Genomic DNA, 14,512 nt, shown 5'->3' with positions numbered 1-14,512 from the left:
TATTTTTTGGAGACAGAGTCTCACTCTGTTACCCAGTCTGGAGAGCAGTGACACGATCTCGGCTCACTGCAACCTCCGCCACCCGGGTTCAAATGATTCTCCTGCCTCAGCCTCCCAAGTAGCTGAGATTACAGGCGCCTGCCACTATGCTTGGCTAATTTTTTTTTTTTTTTTTTTTTTTTTTTTTGTATTTTTAGTAGAGAGGGAGTTTCGTCATGTTGGCCAGGCTGGTCTTGAACTCGTGACCTCAAGTGATCCACCTGCCTCAGCCTCCCAAAGTGCTGGGATTACAGGTGTGAACCAGTGTGCCCAGCCTAGTTTTATTTTTATGTAACGAGTCAGGATTAATATTTAAATTCACGACATATTAAAAATTCTGTCTTTCATAAAGAGGAAATGTAGCATCTCAAGAATTCAGACTCTGACGTCAGACAGCCTGCATTCAAATCTTGACTTCGCCAACATTTTGCTGTGTGACTTTGGCTAAATGCTTAATATTTTTATAGATCCAGTTTCCTAAGTTTCCATACATCAGGGTTGCTATGAAGATAAGTAAGAGGACACATGTAAAGCACTCAGCACTGGGCCAAGAAAAGGCTCCATAAATGTTAGGGACATAGGTGTCTGTGGCTCTGAGAGCACTTGGTTATGCGGCGGTCTCACTGCACTCCACCAGCCTTGTGAGATGGCTAAGAAAGCACTCGAAGGCTTCAGAAGCCTCTTCCCTTCTAAACTATTCAGATCATCTTAGCAATTCAAGGAACAGCTGGTCTTGAGAGATGAGACTCGCCCACATCCCCCGGAACCCGTTGGACCCAAGCAGCACACCCAAACCAACCCCAGAAAGAATCCCTGAGCTTCTGCCACAAAGCTCTCTCCAAAGATCATGGGACCTTGCATAAACTCTCACTTTTATCCAAGGTCCCTTGGACTCTTTCCTGAACAATTCAGCCCACAGTCACCACCCAGTTGAACATAATAATAGTGCAACAGATTTTTTTTCCATCCCCAAAACCATGGACCAGGATTCTGCAGTAGAAGGCAAGGCAAACCCAATTGTTCTTAATGTTACACTGACCTTCTGCCTTTGAGACCTGGAAGCCACAGCACTGGTGGACATAAATTCTACTGCCTGCTGCTCCAGATCCAAGGGGAGAGGGTAGCCCTCTGGTAGAAATCTGTCTGTTGCCTCCTGGAAGAGAGGAAACCTGGATTCCTACAGAGCTTGAAATGGCTGTTTGAGGCTGAAGGGAGGGGTTGATGAAAGTCAATAGCTGTTTCAACATATCTGGCTTGACTGGCCCTGCTGAGGCCACTAACTCTTGAGGACATCTTTGGCTGGGTCTCAAGGGGTTTGCATGTTTCAGAGCACAGGCCCTAAAGCCGAATGATGGATGTTCTGGACATCACAAAGTTCCCTGTGTTTGAGTGTGCGCCAAGGCAACGTAGGGAACTGCAGGGCAGGGAGGCAGCAGCCTGGGGTGTGGACATGATGTGCTGAGCTGTTTTAAATGCCCAGAGGATGACATAGCTGGAAAAGGAGAACTGTCCTAGTCAACTGAGCTTGGCTAACATGGCAAACACTCACCATCCTAATGGTTCTTATTTTATAAGGACACCAAAGGTCCCGCCCATGGAATGCTACCAAGTAGGTATGAATCACTGAAAGCTGAATCCCCAGGGAGGGAACATACAAATCGCACAAACTCATACTGCTTGAAGCAGGTGAGGCCAGGAGAAACACCTAGAGTCAGCTTACTTTGTTCACAGGCTTCTCTGGAATCTTTACGGACACCTCAGCTGGTTTTCCCTTCTTTGATGGCGTTCTCTTGATTTTGGGTGAGTGGAATTTGTCCATCAGCTTCATGGTGAAGGAAGAGAGATGAGAACGCTGAGAGTCTGAAAACAAAGAGGGTACTGACTGTTAGATGGGAGTGGGAAGAAGCAACAGTTCACTGACCTTTTGTGGAAAGGAGCAACGTCCCCAAACCCATCTTTTTTCTTGGCTGTTGAGGGTTTCAAAGGAAAGGACGTATGGATCCATTACAAAACATTTCTGCTTACATGCTTCAATTTTTGCAATTTTCACCAAGGAATTGTGGAAATCAAAGGCAGTCCAAATAAATATGGAAAAAGAACTTGCAAATATTCCCAAGTGTCCATAGAGAGTTTGTGTGATCTAACTAACATCCAAGGGAACTGGCTAAGACGAAAGAACACCCAGTCAAATCACAGATGTGTAGGAGGTGAGAACTGGAAAGGAAGGCCATTTCGAATCAATCTCTTCACTCTTTAGGAAACTGCAACAAGTGACAGGTGCAAAGCTCTGGAGTTGGCAGCAGTGACTGAACGAGAAGAAAGGTGTTCAAAACCCTCTGGGCCATGGTGAAAGACTGAAGGACTTGCCCCAAAGATCAAGAATTTAAGACTAGGACATCTGTTCTCGCCACTCCTATCTGACATTGAACTGGATCAGACCTAAATGTAAGAGTTACAACTGTAAACCTCTCAGAAAAAAAAAACAGGAGTTTTTGTGACCTTGAATTTAACCATGTTTTCTTAGATACAAAACCAAAAGCACAAGTAACAAAATTAAAAAATAGAAAATTAGACTTCATCAAAATTAACACCTTTTGCACTGCAAATACTACTACTAAGAAAATGAACAGGCCGGGCGCGGTGGCTCAAGCCTGTAATCCCACCACTTTGGGAGGCCGAGACGGGCGGATCACGAGGTCAGGAGATCGAGACCATCCTGGCTAACACGGTGAAACCCCGTCTCTACTAAAAATACAAAAAAATAGCCGGGTGAGGTGGCGGGCGCCTGTAGTCCCAGCTACTCCGGAGGCTGAGGCAGGAGAATGGCATAAACCCGGGAGGCGGAGCTTGCAGTGAGCTGAGATCCGGCCACTGCACTCCAGCCCGGGCGACAGAGCAAGACTCCGTCTCAAAAAAAAAAAAAAAAAAAAAAAAAAGAAAATGAACAAACCCACAGGATGAAAGAAAATACAGTCATGTATTGCTCAAGCACAGGAATAAGTTCTGAGAAATGCATCATTAGGCGACTTCGTCGTGCAAATGTCACAGAGTATACTCAAATGAATCTTGATGGGATAGCCTACTGCACACCTAGACTATATGGAGTAATACCCATTGCTCCGAGACCACACATCTGTACAGCACGGTACTGTACTGAGTACTGCACTGCAGGCAACTGCAATACAATGGTATTTGTGTATCCAACCACATCTAAATGTAGGAAAGGTACTGTAAATGGTATACAAGATTAAAAATTCCACCTGTGAAGGGCATTATCATGAATGGAGGCTGCAGGCCTAGAAATTGCTCTGAGTGAATCAGGGAGTAAATGTGAAGGTCTAAGACACTCCTGTACACCAGGGTAAATTTTATAACCGTGGCACATCTAACCTACACTAAATTTATTTTTAAAATGTTCTTTCGTCAATAAGTTAACCTTAGCTTACTATAACTTTTTTACTTTATAAACTTTTAATTAAAAAAGTTATTCTTTTGTAATAGCTTAAAATATAAACACATAGTACAGCTGTACAAAGTATTTTTCTTTTGTTTTTTTGAGATGGGGTCTCACTCTTTGGCTAAGACTAGAGTGCAGTGATGTGATCACAGCTCACTGCAGCCTGGAATTCCTGGGCTCAGACATCTTCCTGCCTCAGCCTCTCGAGTGGCTAGGATGATAGGCAAGTACTACAATGCCTGGCTCATTTTTAAACTTTTTGTAGTGATGAGGTCTCACTAGGTTGCCCAGGTTGGCAAAAATATTTTCTTTCTTTATATCCTTATTCTTTAAGCTTTTTTCTATTTAAAACATTATTATTATTTTTTTTTACTTTTAAAACTCTTCATTAAAGACAAAGACACACATTAATCAGCCTAGGTCTACAGGGGCAGGATCATCAGTATCACCATCTTCCACCTCCCCATCTTGTCCCACTGGAAGGTCTTCATGAGTAATAACATGCATGAAGCTGTCATCTCCTACGGTGACAATGCCTTCTTTTATAACACTTCCTGAAGGATCTGCCTGAGGCTGTTTTACAGTTAACATTTTGTTTTTAGTAAGCAGAAGCATACTCTCAAATAATGATAAAAAGTACAGCAAATCCATAAACCAGTAACATAGTCATTTATTATCATTATCAAGTACTATGTACTGTACATAACCATATGCGCTGTGCATTTACACCAGCATCACCATAAACACATGAGTAATGCATTGCGTTGAATGTTATGATGGCTACATCAGGCAAGGCGACAGGAATTTTTCAGCTCTATGATAATCTTATGGACCATAAGATTATGGCCGGGCGCGGTGGCTCAAGCCTGTAATCCCAGCACTTTGGGAGGCCGAGACGGGCGGATCACGAGGTCAGGAGATCGAGACCATGCTGGCTAATACGGTGAAACCCCGTCTCTACTAAAAATACAAAAAAACTAGCCGGGCGAGGTGGCGGGCGCCTGTAGTCCCAGCTACTCGGGAGGCTGAGGCAGGAGAATGGCGTAAACCCGGGAGGCGGAGCTTGCAGTGAGCTGAGATCGGGCCACGGCACTCTAGCCGGGTGACAGAGCAAGACTCCGTCTCAAAAAAAAAAAAAAAAAAAAGATTATAATGTGGTCTGCCTTGTATATATTATAATGTGGTCTGCCTGATATGTGGTCTGTCACTAACTGAAACGTCGTTATGCAGAGCATGACTCTATTTGAAAATCATATGAACCTTAGCATCCTCAGGGGCTTGGTTCCAGGATCCCTTTCAGGGATCAAAATCCACGATGCTCACGTCTCTTATATAAAACAGCGGAATATTTGTGTATGACGCACACACATCCTCCACATGCTTTAAATCATCTCTAGATTACTTATGATACCTAATACAATATAAATGTTATGTAAATAGTTACACTTTATTTTAAAATTTGCATTATTGTACTGTTATTTTTATTGTTTTTCCCTGCATATGTTTGAACCATGAAAATGGTTGAATCAGAGGCTGCAGAACCCATGGGTATGGAGGGCCAGCTATACCTGATAAGGGACTTGTATACAGAAAAAATTAAAAAATTCTTACAGCTCTAGAATAAAAGGCATATAACCCAATGTAAAATGGGCAAAGAATTGGAGCAGACATTCTCCAAAGAAGATATACAAATTGGCAATAAGCACATGGAAAGACGGTCAACATAATTAGCCATTAAGGGAACGTAACGCTTCACGCACACTAGGTCTAATAAAAAAGAGAGTATCAAGTGTTAGTGAGGACTAGAGAACTGAAAGCCCCACACATTGCTGGTAGGAATGTAACATGGTTTCCCTGCTTTGGAAAATGTCAGACAGTTTCTCACAAGATCACAGAGTTGACATGTGACCCAGAAATTCCACTCCTGGGCACATTTGCGAGAGAAATGAAAGCCTAAATCCATGTGACTTGTACAGGTAAGTCAAAGGAAAGTTCACAGCAACATTATTCATAGTAGCCAAAGGTGGGAAAAACGCAAATGTCCACATGTTTGTGAATGACTAAATAAAATGTATTACATCCGTACAATGGAATATTATTTGGCAATAAAAAGAAATTAAGTACTGATCAGCTACAACACAGTTGAACCTTGAAAACATTATCTAAGCTAAAGCAGTCAGCCACAGAAGACCATGTATTGTATGGTTCCATTCATGTGAAATGTCCAGAACAGGCAAATCCATAGAGACAGAAAGTAGACTGGTGGTTGCCTAAGACTGGATGGGGCCGAGAGATAGAGAGGGCTGCTGTAATCAGTATGGTGTTTTTTCTCCTGGTGTATGAAGTATTCTAAAATTAGAATCTGGTGATGGTTGTAGGCCCAGTGAATTATAAGGAAAAAAAAAAAGAACTGTACCCTTTTTGAATGAATTGTAGGATATGTGAATTAAATATCAATAAAGCTATTTTTTTTAAAAAAAAAAAGCCCACTGGCAGTCTTCCTTCATCTCAGCATTATTACAACCTGTTCCAGAGTCTGAAAATATCTTATTAATTGATTTATTTACACCTGTCTCCTCACAAGAATGCAAATTTGGCTGGGCGTGGTGGTTCACACCTGTAATTCCAGCACTTTGGGAGGCTGGGGCGGGAGGATCACTTGAGCCCAGGAGTCGGAGCCTAGGCAATAGAGTGAGACTTTGTCTACCTATTAGCTGGGCATGGTGGTGCACCTACAAAATATTAGCTGGGCATGGTGGTGCACACCTGTAGTCCCAGCTACTCAGGAGGCTGAGGTGGGAGGACTGCTTGAGCCCAGGAGTTAGAGGCTACAGTGAGCACTGCACTCCAGCTTGGGCAACAGAGCGAGACCCTGCCTCAAAAAAAATTAAGGCTCAGGGGACAAGTTCCCTGAGGACTGCATCTGTCTTGTTCATGCCTGTTTTCCCAGTGCTGACATGGTAGTTGGCCCACAGAAGATAATCAGTAAACACACATTCAACAAATGAAGAAATCAACCAACAACAAAAATATCCCAGGAGGAAGACTGCTTCTTTAGTAACAGCAGAAAATACTTGAAATTGGCTGAAAATTAAGGAAGAAAATACTGTCCTACGCAATGGAAAAATAAACACCTGTAGTTTTAAAAATAAAAAGAACTCCCTCTGTCAAGTTTTTCCAGCAATTTAGTACAACCAAACAAAACAGAAAACAAAACCACCCTCTGAATAAACAGCACAGCACCTTGCACTACACAGCTCTCACTGTGTCTACTATTGCTGCACGTGACTTAACAAGGCCGAAGTTCAATTCCTTTGTTAAAGACCTTCCAGGCCGGGCGCGGTGGCTCAAGCCTGTAATCCCAGCACTTTGGGAGGCCGAGACGGGCGGATCACGAGGTCAGGAGATCGAGACCATCCTGGCTAACACGGTGAAACCCCGTCTCTACTAAAAATACAAAAAAAAAAAAAAAAAAAAACTAGCCGGGCAAGGTGGCAGGCACCTGTAGTCCCAGCTACTCGGGAGGCTGAGATGGGAGAATGGCGTAAACCCGGGAGGCGGAGCTTGCAGTGAGCTGAGATCTGGCCACTGCACTCCAGCCTGGGCGACAGAGCGAGACTCCGTCTCAAAAAAAAAAAAAAAAAAAAAGACCTTCCAGGTGGCCAGGCAGGATCAGATAAACTATCTACCCTTTGCAAATTACCTAGGCACACATGGTGCTCTGGACCAAAGAGAAAAGCCAGGGCCTGACCCGCATTCACATGTGGTCAAACCAAACAGCTTCACAGCTGTGTGCTGGCCAGAGCTGCAGAAAGCCCTTCTTAGTCCCCAGATGGGGACACAAGTCAACAGGAAGTTGCTGCACCTGGCTAGCTCACCTGGAACGGCTCAACAGGGTCAGGAGGCTCTCAACACCAGCCCTCATATGTCAGCAGTCATCCCTGGCATTCAAGTGAACTGGGATGGTGCCACTTGTCCCGCTCCCCTCTGTCCTGCCTCTTCTCTCTCTCTCACCCAAGCAGGGTGGATCCCATTTACAGTTTATAATTCCTTCTTTATACTTCAACATGGATGTGAACAGACTAATCCTTCACATGATGCTTAAGAGGGTGTGCACTGTTAGCCGGGCCTGTTGGTACATGCCTGTAGTCCCAGCTACGTGGGAGGCTGAGGCAGGAGGATTGCTTGAGTCCAGGATTTTAGCACTGTAGTGTGCTATCATCGTGCCTATGAACAGCCACTGGACGCTAGCCTGGGCAACATAGCAAGAACCCATCTCTTTTAAAGGGGTATGCACTGGAGTCAGAATGCTTGCATTAAAATACTTAGATATCATCTCTCTAAATCTTTCCCTTTTTTGTCTGGAAAATGAGTGAGATAACATTGTATTTCTTGAGATGGCTGACGTGATGTAGATTAAATGAGATATTTACTGTGGATAATGCAATAAGGTATTTCACAAAATGTCTGACACATGGCACCTGCTCAACACAAGGAGCGTGGATGCATAGCAAGGTCGATCGATTCTGAATTCTTATTTCCCAACTGCTTCCAGATCTTCATCCAGTTAATTGGCAACACTGAACATTTAACTCACTATCCTAAGTAAATGAGGACTTTATAAATGCCCACTCTTCTCTTCCTTTGGCACTGACCCAGAAGTCTCAATCTGGCCTTTAGCCTATTAGTCTATTTCCCTCTTTGGTTTAACCTGCCTCCCTGCATATGGATCCTATTGCTGTCCCTACCCCATGTCTTCTGATGGCGGCCCCACAGTGTCCCTAAAAGACACAGCTTCTTCCCTCACCAGGCAGGTTTCCAAGTCAGATGGGCTGTCAGAGCAGTTTCCTAATCCATGCGACTTCTACCCTGTTAAGTAAGACTGAAAGCAGGGAAAGCAGACACAAATGGGGAAGTCTGGGCAGGATGCACGGGTTCTCTGGCGGTCAAAGATCTTCAGGCTGGGTGAGCCAACTTCCGCTTTCTTCACCGTCTACTGCCCTGAGTTGTTGTTCGGGCAGTCATGGGGCTGAGGCGGTGGCAAGATTCACAGCTACGCCATCATGACCAGGGCGGAACTGGGGTCGACAAGCGAGGCGTGGAGTTCGATCACCAAAAACCCTCTCAGGTTCCGGCAAGGGCAGGGACCAGCCAAGGGCACCTCTGCCCATGAGCTGTTGACGGAACTCAGGAGGGTTATTATTGCACTCACAATTCTCGTCTGCCTTGGGCACAGCTGGGAAACCATGTCAGCACCTAAAGACAGTGCAGTGCCTACCAATGCATCTCCCTCTTCAGGGTATCTGCCTCAGAACAGTCAGCTCTAGTACAAGAAGTCATAAATCAGGCAGAGAGGAGAGATTCTTTCAAATGACAACCAACCTTCTCAACGCTGGAAATCGAGGACAGCACTAACTAGGATAGTATACCTGTCACATTCTTCTTGAAACCTTGGGTTAGCAGCACAGGCTTCAGGTGATTTTCAAGGTCATTCACACTATGCCTTTGAGTGCTGAGGAGGTACTATAATGCCTTGCAACAGCAGGGTGGGGAGGAAACCACAGGTGCCCTCGCATGAACACTGCTGCGAAGGCAATCTTGCCAGCGGCTCCAGACAGACAGACAGACACACTCTCCCTGCCCCTGTCTCATGCATGTCAATCATCTGGGGTGGAGGGCGACGTGAAGGGAGTGCTCCCACATGACTGCTGCATCTCAGGCAGTGCCACTGACCACTCTCTTGCTATTTCCCTGCTTTTCACACTTAGGAAGTTACACTGTTGATTTTGTATATGCCTCTTTTTAGTAATTTTCTAGAACTGAAGTTAAAACAAAAAATTTAAAAATTTTATACAAATAAATATATACAAGTTATACAGAATGAATCAAATCCAGGCACCCACCATCTGGCCTATCAAACAGAACCTTCTGTAGCGATGGAGGCAGCCAGTACCTGAACTGTCTAACACGACAGGCACTAGTGGCTACTGAGGCCTGCTTGTGGCTGAGGCACTGAACTGTGAGTTAACTGTGTAATTTAAACAGCCCCTGGGGATGGTGACTGGCACACTGGATGGTGCAGCTCGAGAAGCAGATGGATTCCACTGGTGCTGCCACGCGCTCCTCTGCAGCCATGCCTCTTCCCTACGGGCAGCCCGACTCTAACTTTCAGACTTACCATCCCTTACTTCTCTGGATAGTTTATATTGACACATGCAGTTTAACTTATAAGTCTGTGAACTTTACAGAAGTGATAGCATATTGTAAAGATTCTCACGCTCTTGCTTTTTTCCTCAACAGCAGGCCTGACACTCAGGCATGCTGGAGTGTGTCAGTGCTTTCGTTGTCAATGCTGAGAAATTCTGTAGATTCCATAAGCCCAGCTTTATCTATCTGCTCTCCTGTCAGTGGACACTGGGTTGCTTCCAGCATTTTTGTTTTCACAAACAATGCTGCTCACACATGTCTCCTGGAACACATGCCAAGAGTCCTCTAACAGCAGAATGGCTGGACTGTAGGGCATATGCCACACTGATTCTTACAGATTTTGCAAAACGATTCTCCCAAGTGGTTCTTCCACGTTACAGTCCCACTAGCAAGGTTAGGAGAGTCCTAGTTGCTCCATATTCCTCCCGACACCTGGGGTTGCCAGACATGCACACTTTCCCACATGGCCATGTCTAAGAAAGGACACGAAAGTCCTCCTTCACCTGGAAATGCCATATGCTGGTTTATTTTATTGTGATCTATCCAATCTGTGAGAAGAACTTCAAATTCACCTGAACTTAAGAACAGAAAGCCTCAGACTCTTGCTCCATGTGACATTTACCCCGAGGTCAGAGACTCCCAATGACTAATCTGCTAGTCATTCCTTCCAGAGGCAGGGTGGCTTATATGAGCTCACAACCAATTTCTGTATAAATGACTGTGATGTTAACAACAGCAGCCACTTTCCTGGGCAACATCGCAGCCCACAGATCTGGCTGTCGGATGAAAGTCCTTCTCTATCGCGAGACAAAGAGGATGGGCTGGAGGAGAGGATGTAGCCTGCTCACAGAATCATGTCTCAACAGAAAACCAAGCAGAACAAAAAGACACCAAACCCCAACCCAATGTCTTCCAAAGTGGTCTGCCAGATGCCAATATGCCAATATTTCACTGTTAAATTTTTAACTTGCCCTTCGGCCAGGCTTCACAATCGTCTCTGCCTGTTGCTGACAAATGTGGCTATCAACTGGCCTTCTTTCTGTGTCACTTGTAGCAGCAGCTGGGATCCCAACTTAGCAGTGGTTTCTGTCTCAGCTTAATCTCTCACCAGGGATGGCGGGGAGTCTCTAAACATCAACCACACGGGATCACAAAGTCAAGGGCAAGGTGGACAACTTTGAGGCAGCCAATCTTGAGAAATGCTGTGACTGTTAATTCCTCATTCCCTGTCTTCTACTGGGCTCAGAAGTAGAGCACTGGGGAGGATTTAGAGATCACTTACTTAATCCACATTCCCCATTTTCCAAATGCATAAAAAGGACAAACGGAGTGGAGGCGTGATTGAGGACATTAGGAAGGGCTTTTTTAAAGATGAGGATTTCAGATTTTTTAACAGTCTTTTCACATGTCTAGGATTTTGTGCACTGCAAGGTAAAGATGGAGACAGAGGGCTGTGGGCATGGCAGGCAGCACAGCTGAAGTCTGTGGCTTTTTTTTTTTAATTATTAATTTATTTATTTTATCTTGAGACCAGGTTATGAGACTGGCTAATTTTTGTATTTTTGTATGTTGCCTAGGTTGGTCTCGAACTCCTGGGCTCAAGGGATCCTCCCGTCTCAGCCTCCCAAAGTGCTGGGACTACAGGCATGAGCCATCACGCCAGGCCTATGTGTCTTTGTTTTCACTTGAGCTTGGCCACTAACCTGGGCAAACTTTTCACCCGACACTCCGGTTCCTCACCTATAGGAAAGCCATAGCCACAGACCTAGCTCCTCCTCTTCAGTAATTGTGAGGATTAAATGTGACCTGTGTGTAAAGCATGTAGCCAAGGACCTGATATATAGAAATACTTACTACATGGCAGCTATTATTGTCACGTGATAACCTTGTCAGGTCTCTGCCGACTCTTAAAAAGGCAAAAGCTAAAAATAACCCCAGTCTAGTCGAGCCAAAAGCAACCTGGAATTATATTTTTCTTTTTTTTTTTTGATACGGAGTCTCGCTTTGTCGCCCAGGTTGGAGTGCAGTGGTGCGATCTCGGATCACTGCAAGCTCCACCTCCTGGGTTCACCCCATTCTCCTGCCTCAGCCTCCCAAGTAGCTGGGACTACAGGCGCCCATCACCACGCCCGGCTAATTTTTTGTATTTTTAGTGGAGATGGGGTTTCACCGTGTTAGTCAGGATGGTCTCAATCTCCTGACCTCGTGATCCGCCTGCCTCGGCCTCCCAAAGTGCTGGGATTACAGGCTTGAGCCACCGTGCCCTGCCTGGAGTTATATTTTTCTAACAACTTTCACGTCGAAAGATCCTCTGTCTTACTTAATATAGAACTATTCCTGTTAAAACAGAGGGAAAACAGTATTTGAAGTTTTGCAATTCCAAAGACTCTTTTGTCATGAAAATTCATTCCTACTACCCAATAGTTCAGGAAGTCTACCGGATAACTATGACACTGTTAATGGGAATACTAAGCCTATCTTTTAAAAAAATTTTCAAACAATCTCATTATAAAAAGCCAAGCACTGTAAAAATATATAACGTAGAAGGTAAAAATTTCTCATAACTCCACATACAGCAGAACTATTTTTTTCATTTTTTTTTTTTTTTTTTTTTTTTAAACAACAAGCCATTGTGGGCATTTTCCCATGTGAGCGCAGTTAATGGCTGCATGATGCTCTGCTGGACGGCGACCACAGTGTATTTATGCAGTCAGGGCCCTGACTGAATAGATTCTAACTTCTGCTCTTTCAAACAATGCTGCGTTGATGAACACCCTCATGCTGGCCTGTCTGCGCCCTTATATGGTGAGACAGACTCCTAGGGATGAAGTGGTTCTGTCACAGAGGACAGGCATGGGAAGCTGGATGCGATAGGGTCAAAATGTCCCGCACTGAGCTGAATGCGGCCAGCACTGCCTGCCCCAGAGTGGGGCCCTGGATGGCAGCAGAAGGGGTGAGGAGGGATTCTGAGCCCTGGGACCTTGCTGCCTATGCAGGAAACCAGGCTTCACCTTGGATTTAAGATCTGACAGAATCACCTTTTTCATTTTGTGTTAACTGGTAAGCACTACAAAGAGATTCAGAATTGGACACCTCACAAAAGGCAACATTCAACCGTCAATAAACATATAACACGGGGCTCAACGACATTTGTCATCAGGAAGCAGTACATTAAAACCACAGAGCTACCACCATGAACATGCCTGAATGGATAAAAAGAAAAAACAGGGAACACTATCGGTGAGGATGAAGAGAAGGGGGACTCTCTACCCTGCTGACTGACAGCCACCCACTTCCTCTCCAGCCTAATAACTCCACTCCAAAGAATGAGTTCACCATCAGACACGTACCTGAATATCATAGCAGCGCTCGGCGAATGCCTGTCCACAGCAGGACGGGTGAACCGTGGCACCTTCGCACAGTGGAATACCATGCAATCTACACCCATGACGGGGACGGTTCTCATGAGTGTAGTGAGAAGCCAGATTCAAAAGAGTACATTTTATACGATTCCATTTATATAAATGCAAAAACAGACAAAATTAATCTATTATTTGGGGATTTAAGATACTGGTTATGCTCGTGGAGTGGGGGTGGTTAACTGGCAGGTGACATGAGGCAGTGGGTTCCTGAGGTGACGTTTATGGCCTGTTTCTTGATCTGGGGATTGGTTGTACCAGTGTGTTCAACTTCTGAAAATCCCGCAAGTTATCTACATAAGGTATGTGTATATACTTTCTGATGTATAGTATATTCCAATAAAAAGGTGAAATAAACTAGATACAAAGGTCTAAGATTCTTCTGAAAAAGAGCCCACATGATTTGTTTTTTCTTTTCTTTCTTTTTTTTTTTTTTTTTTTTTTTAGACGGAGTCTCACTCTGTCACCCAGGCTGGAGTGCAGTAGCGTGATCTCAGCTCACTGCAGACTCTACCCCCTGGGGTTCATGCCATTCTCCTGCCTCAGCCTCCTGAGTAGCTGGGACTACAGGCGCTCGCCACCGTGCCCGGCTAATTTTGTTTTTTGTATTTTTAGTTGAGACGGGGTTTCACTGTGTTAGACAGGATGGTCTCAATCTCCCGACCTCGTGATCCACCCGCCTCAGCCCCCCAGAGTGCTGGGATTACAGGTGTGAGCCACCGTGCCCAGCCCCACATGATTTTTATATGGGTCAGATTAACAATTGCAAAGTTCATTTACAAGTTAAGGAAATTCTATTCCCTAAAACAAACAAATGTATTTACCCATGAATATCTTCCCTAAGAACTCTGAATTGACGATCTCAGGAAGAGCCTGTGAATATCTCAGGAAATTTTTGTTTCAGCTTTTAAAAAATAACAAGAGATAACACCTACACAAATGTATACATTCTGAGGATCTTAAATCACCAGTAAATAAACATTTTCCAATCTCTTCTCCCTCATTGTGTGAAAAATTCTAGGAACTTAATATAAGTACAATTGAATCCTATAATTATCTATGTTTAACCAAGATTGAATCAATATATTTTTAATAACAGTACCTATTTCATGAGGTTAGCCTAAGAATTAAAACCAAAACTCATTCAATGACTTTTTAGGCATCTCATCTGTGCCTTACATCAGCAGTGGGGCCCCACCCACCAGGCCTGCTCACACACTGCACCAGCCATTCTCTCCTCTCCCCACCACTAGGTTTCCTTCTGCTGTGCGTCACTTCACGTATGCCCATACGCATGGTAGATCTCCCCCATCTTAAAAACCCAAGTCCTTAAGCCCACCTTCTCCTCCAGCTACTCCTACATTTGTTTCTCTAAATAGCAAAACCACTT

At 44.5% G+C, this 14,512-nt stretch overlaps 1 protein-coding gene across 7 annotated transcripts in view; it reads right to left on the bottom strand.

The window, feature by feature from the left end:
• The window catches only part of RAPGEF1 (Rap guanine nucleotide exchange factor 1), a 162,968-nt gene that overhangs the window by 74,456 nt on the left and 74,000 nt on the right, over positions 1-14,512 (bottom strand). For 4 of the 7 annotated variants that reach the window (XM_030919855.1, XM_010372845.2, XM_030919857.1 and 1 more), the window contains exons 2-3: positions 1,760-1,899; positions 1,079-1,192 (exon numbers count right to left, since the gene is read on the bottom strand). In XM_030919855.1, the coding sequence (XP_030775715.1) occupies positions 1,079-1,192; positions 1,760-1,899 (254 nt within the window). The remainder of the gene's footprint in view (positions 1-1,078; positions 1,193-1,759; positions 1,900-14,512) is intronic. The other 3 variants (XM_030919859.1, XM_030919858.1, XM_030919860.1) reach the window with 1 other exon arrangement.

This window comes from Rhinopithecus roxellana, chromosome 16, assembly GCF_007565055.1.
Source record: "Rhinopithecus roxellana isolate Shanxi Qingling chromosome 16, ASM756505v1, whole genome shotgun sequence".
NCBI lineage: Eukaryota > Metazoa > Chordata > Mammalia > Primates > Cercopithecidae > Rhinopithecus > Rhinopithecus roxellana.
Note: the sequence above shows the minus strand (reverse complement) of the source record. Positions and strands in the feature narration are given on the sequence as shown.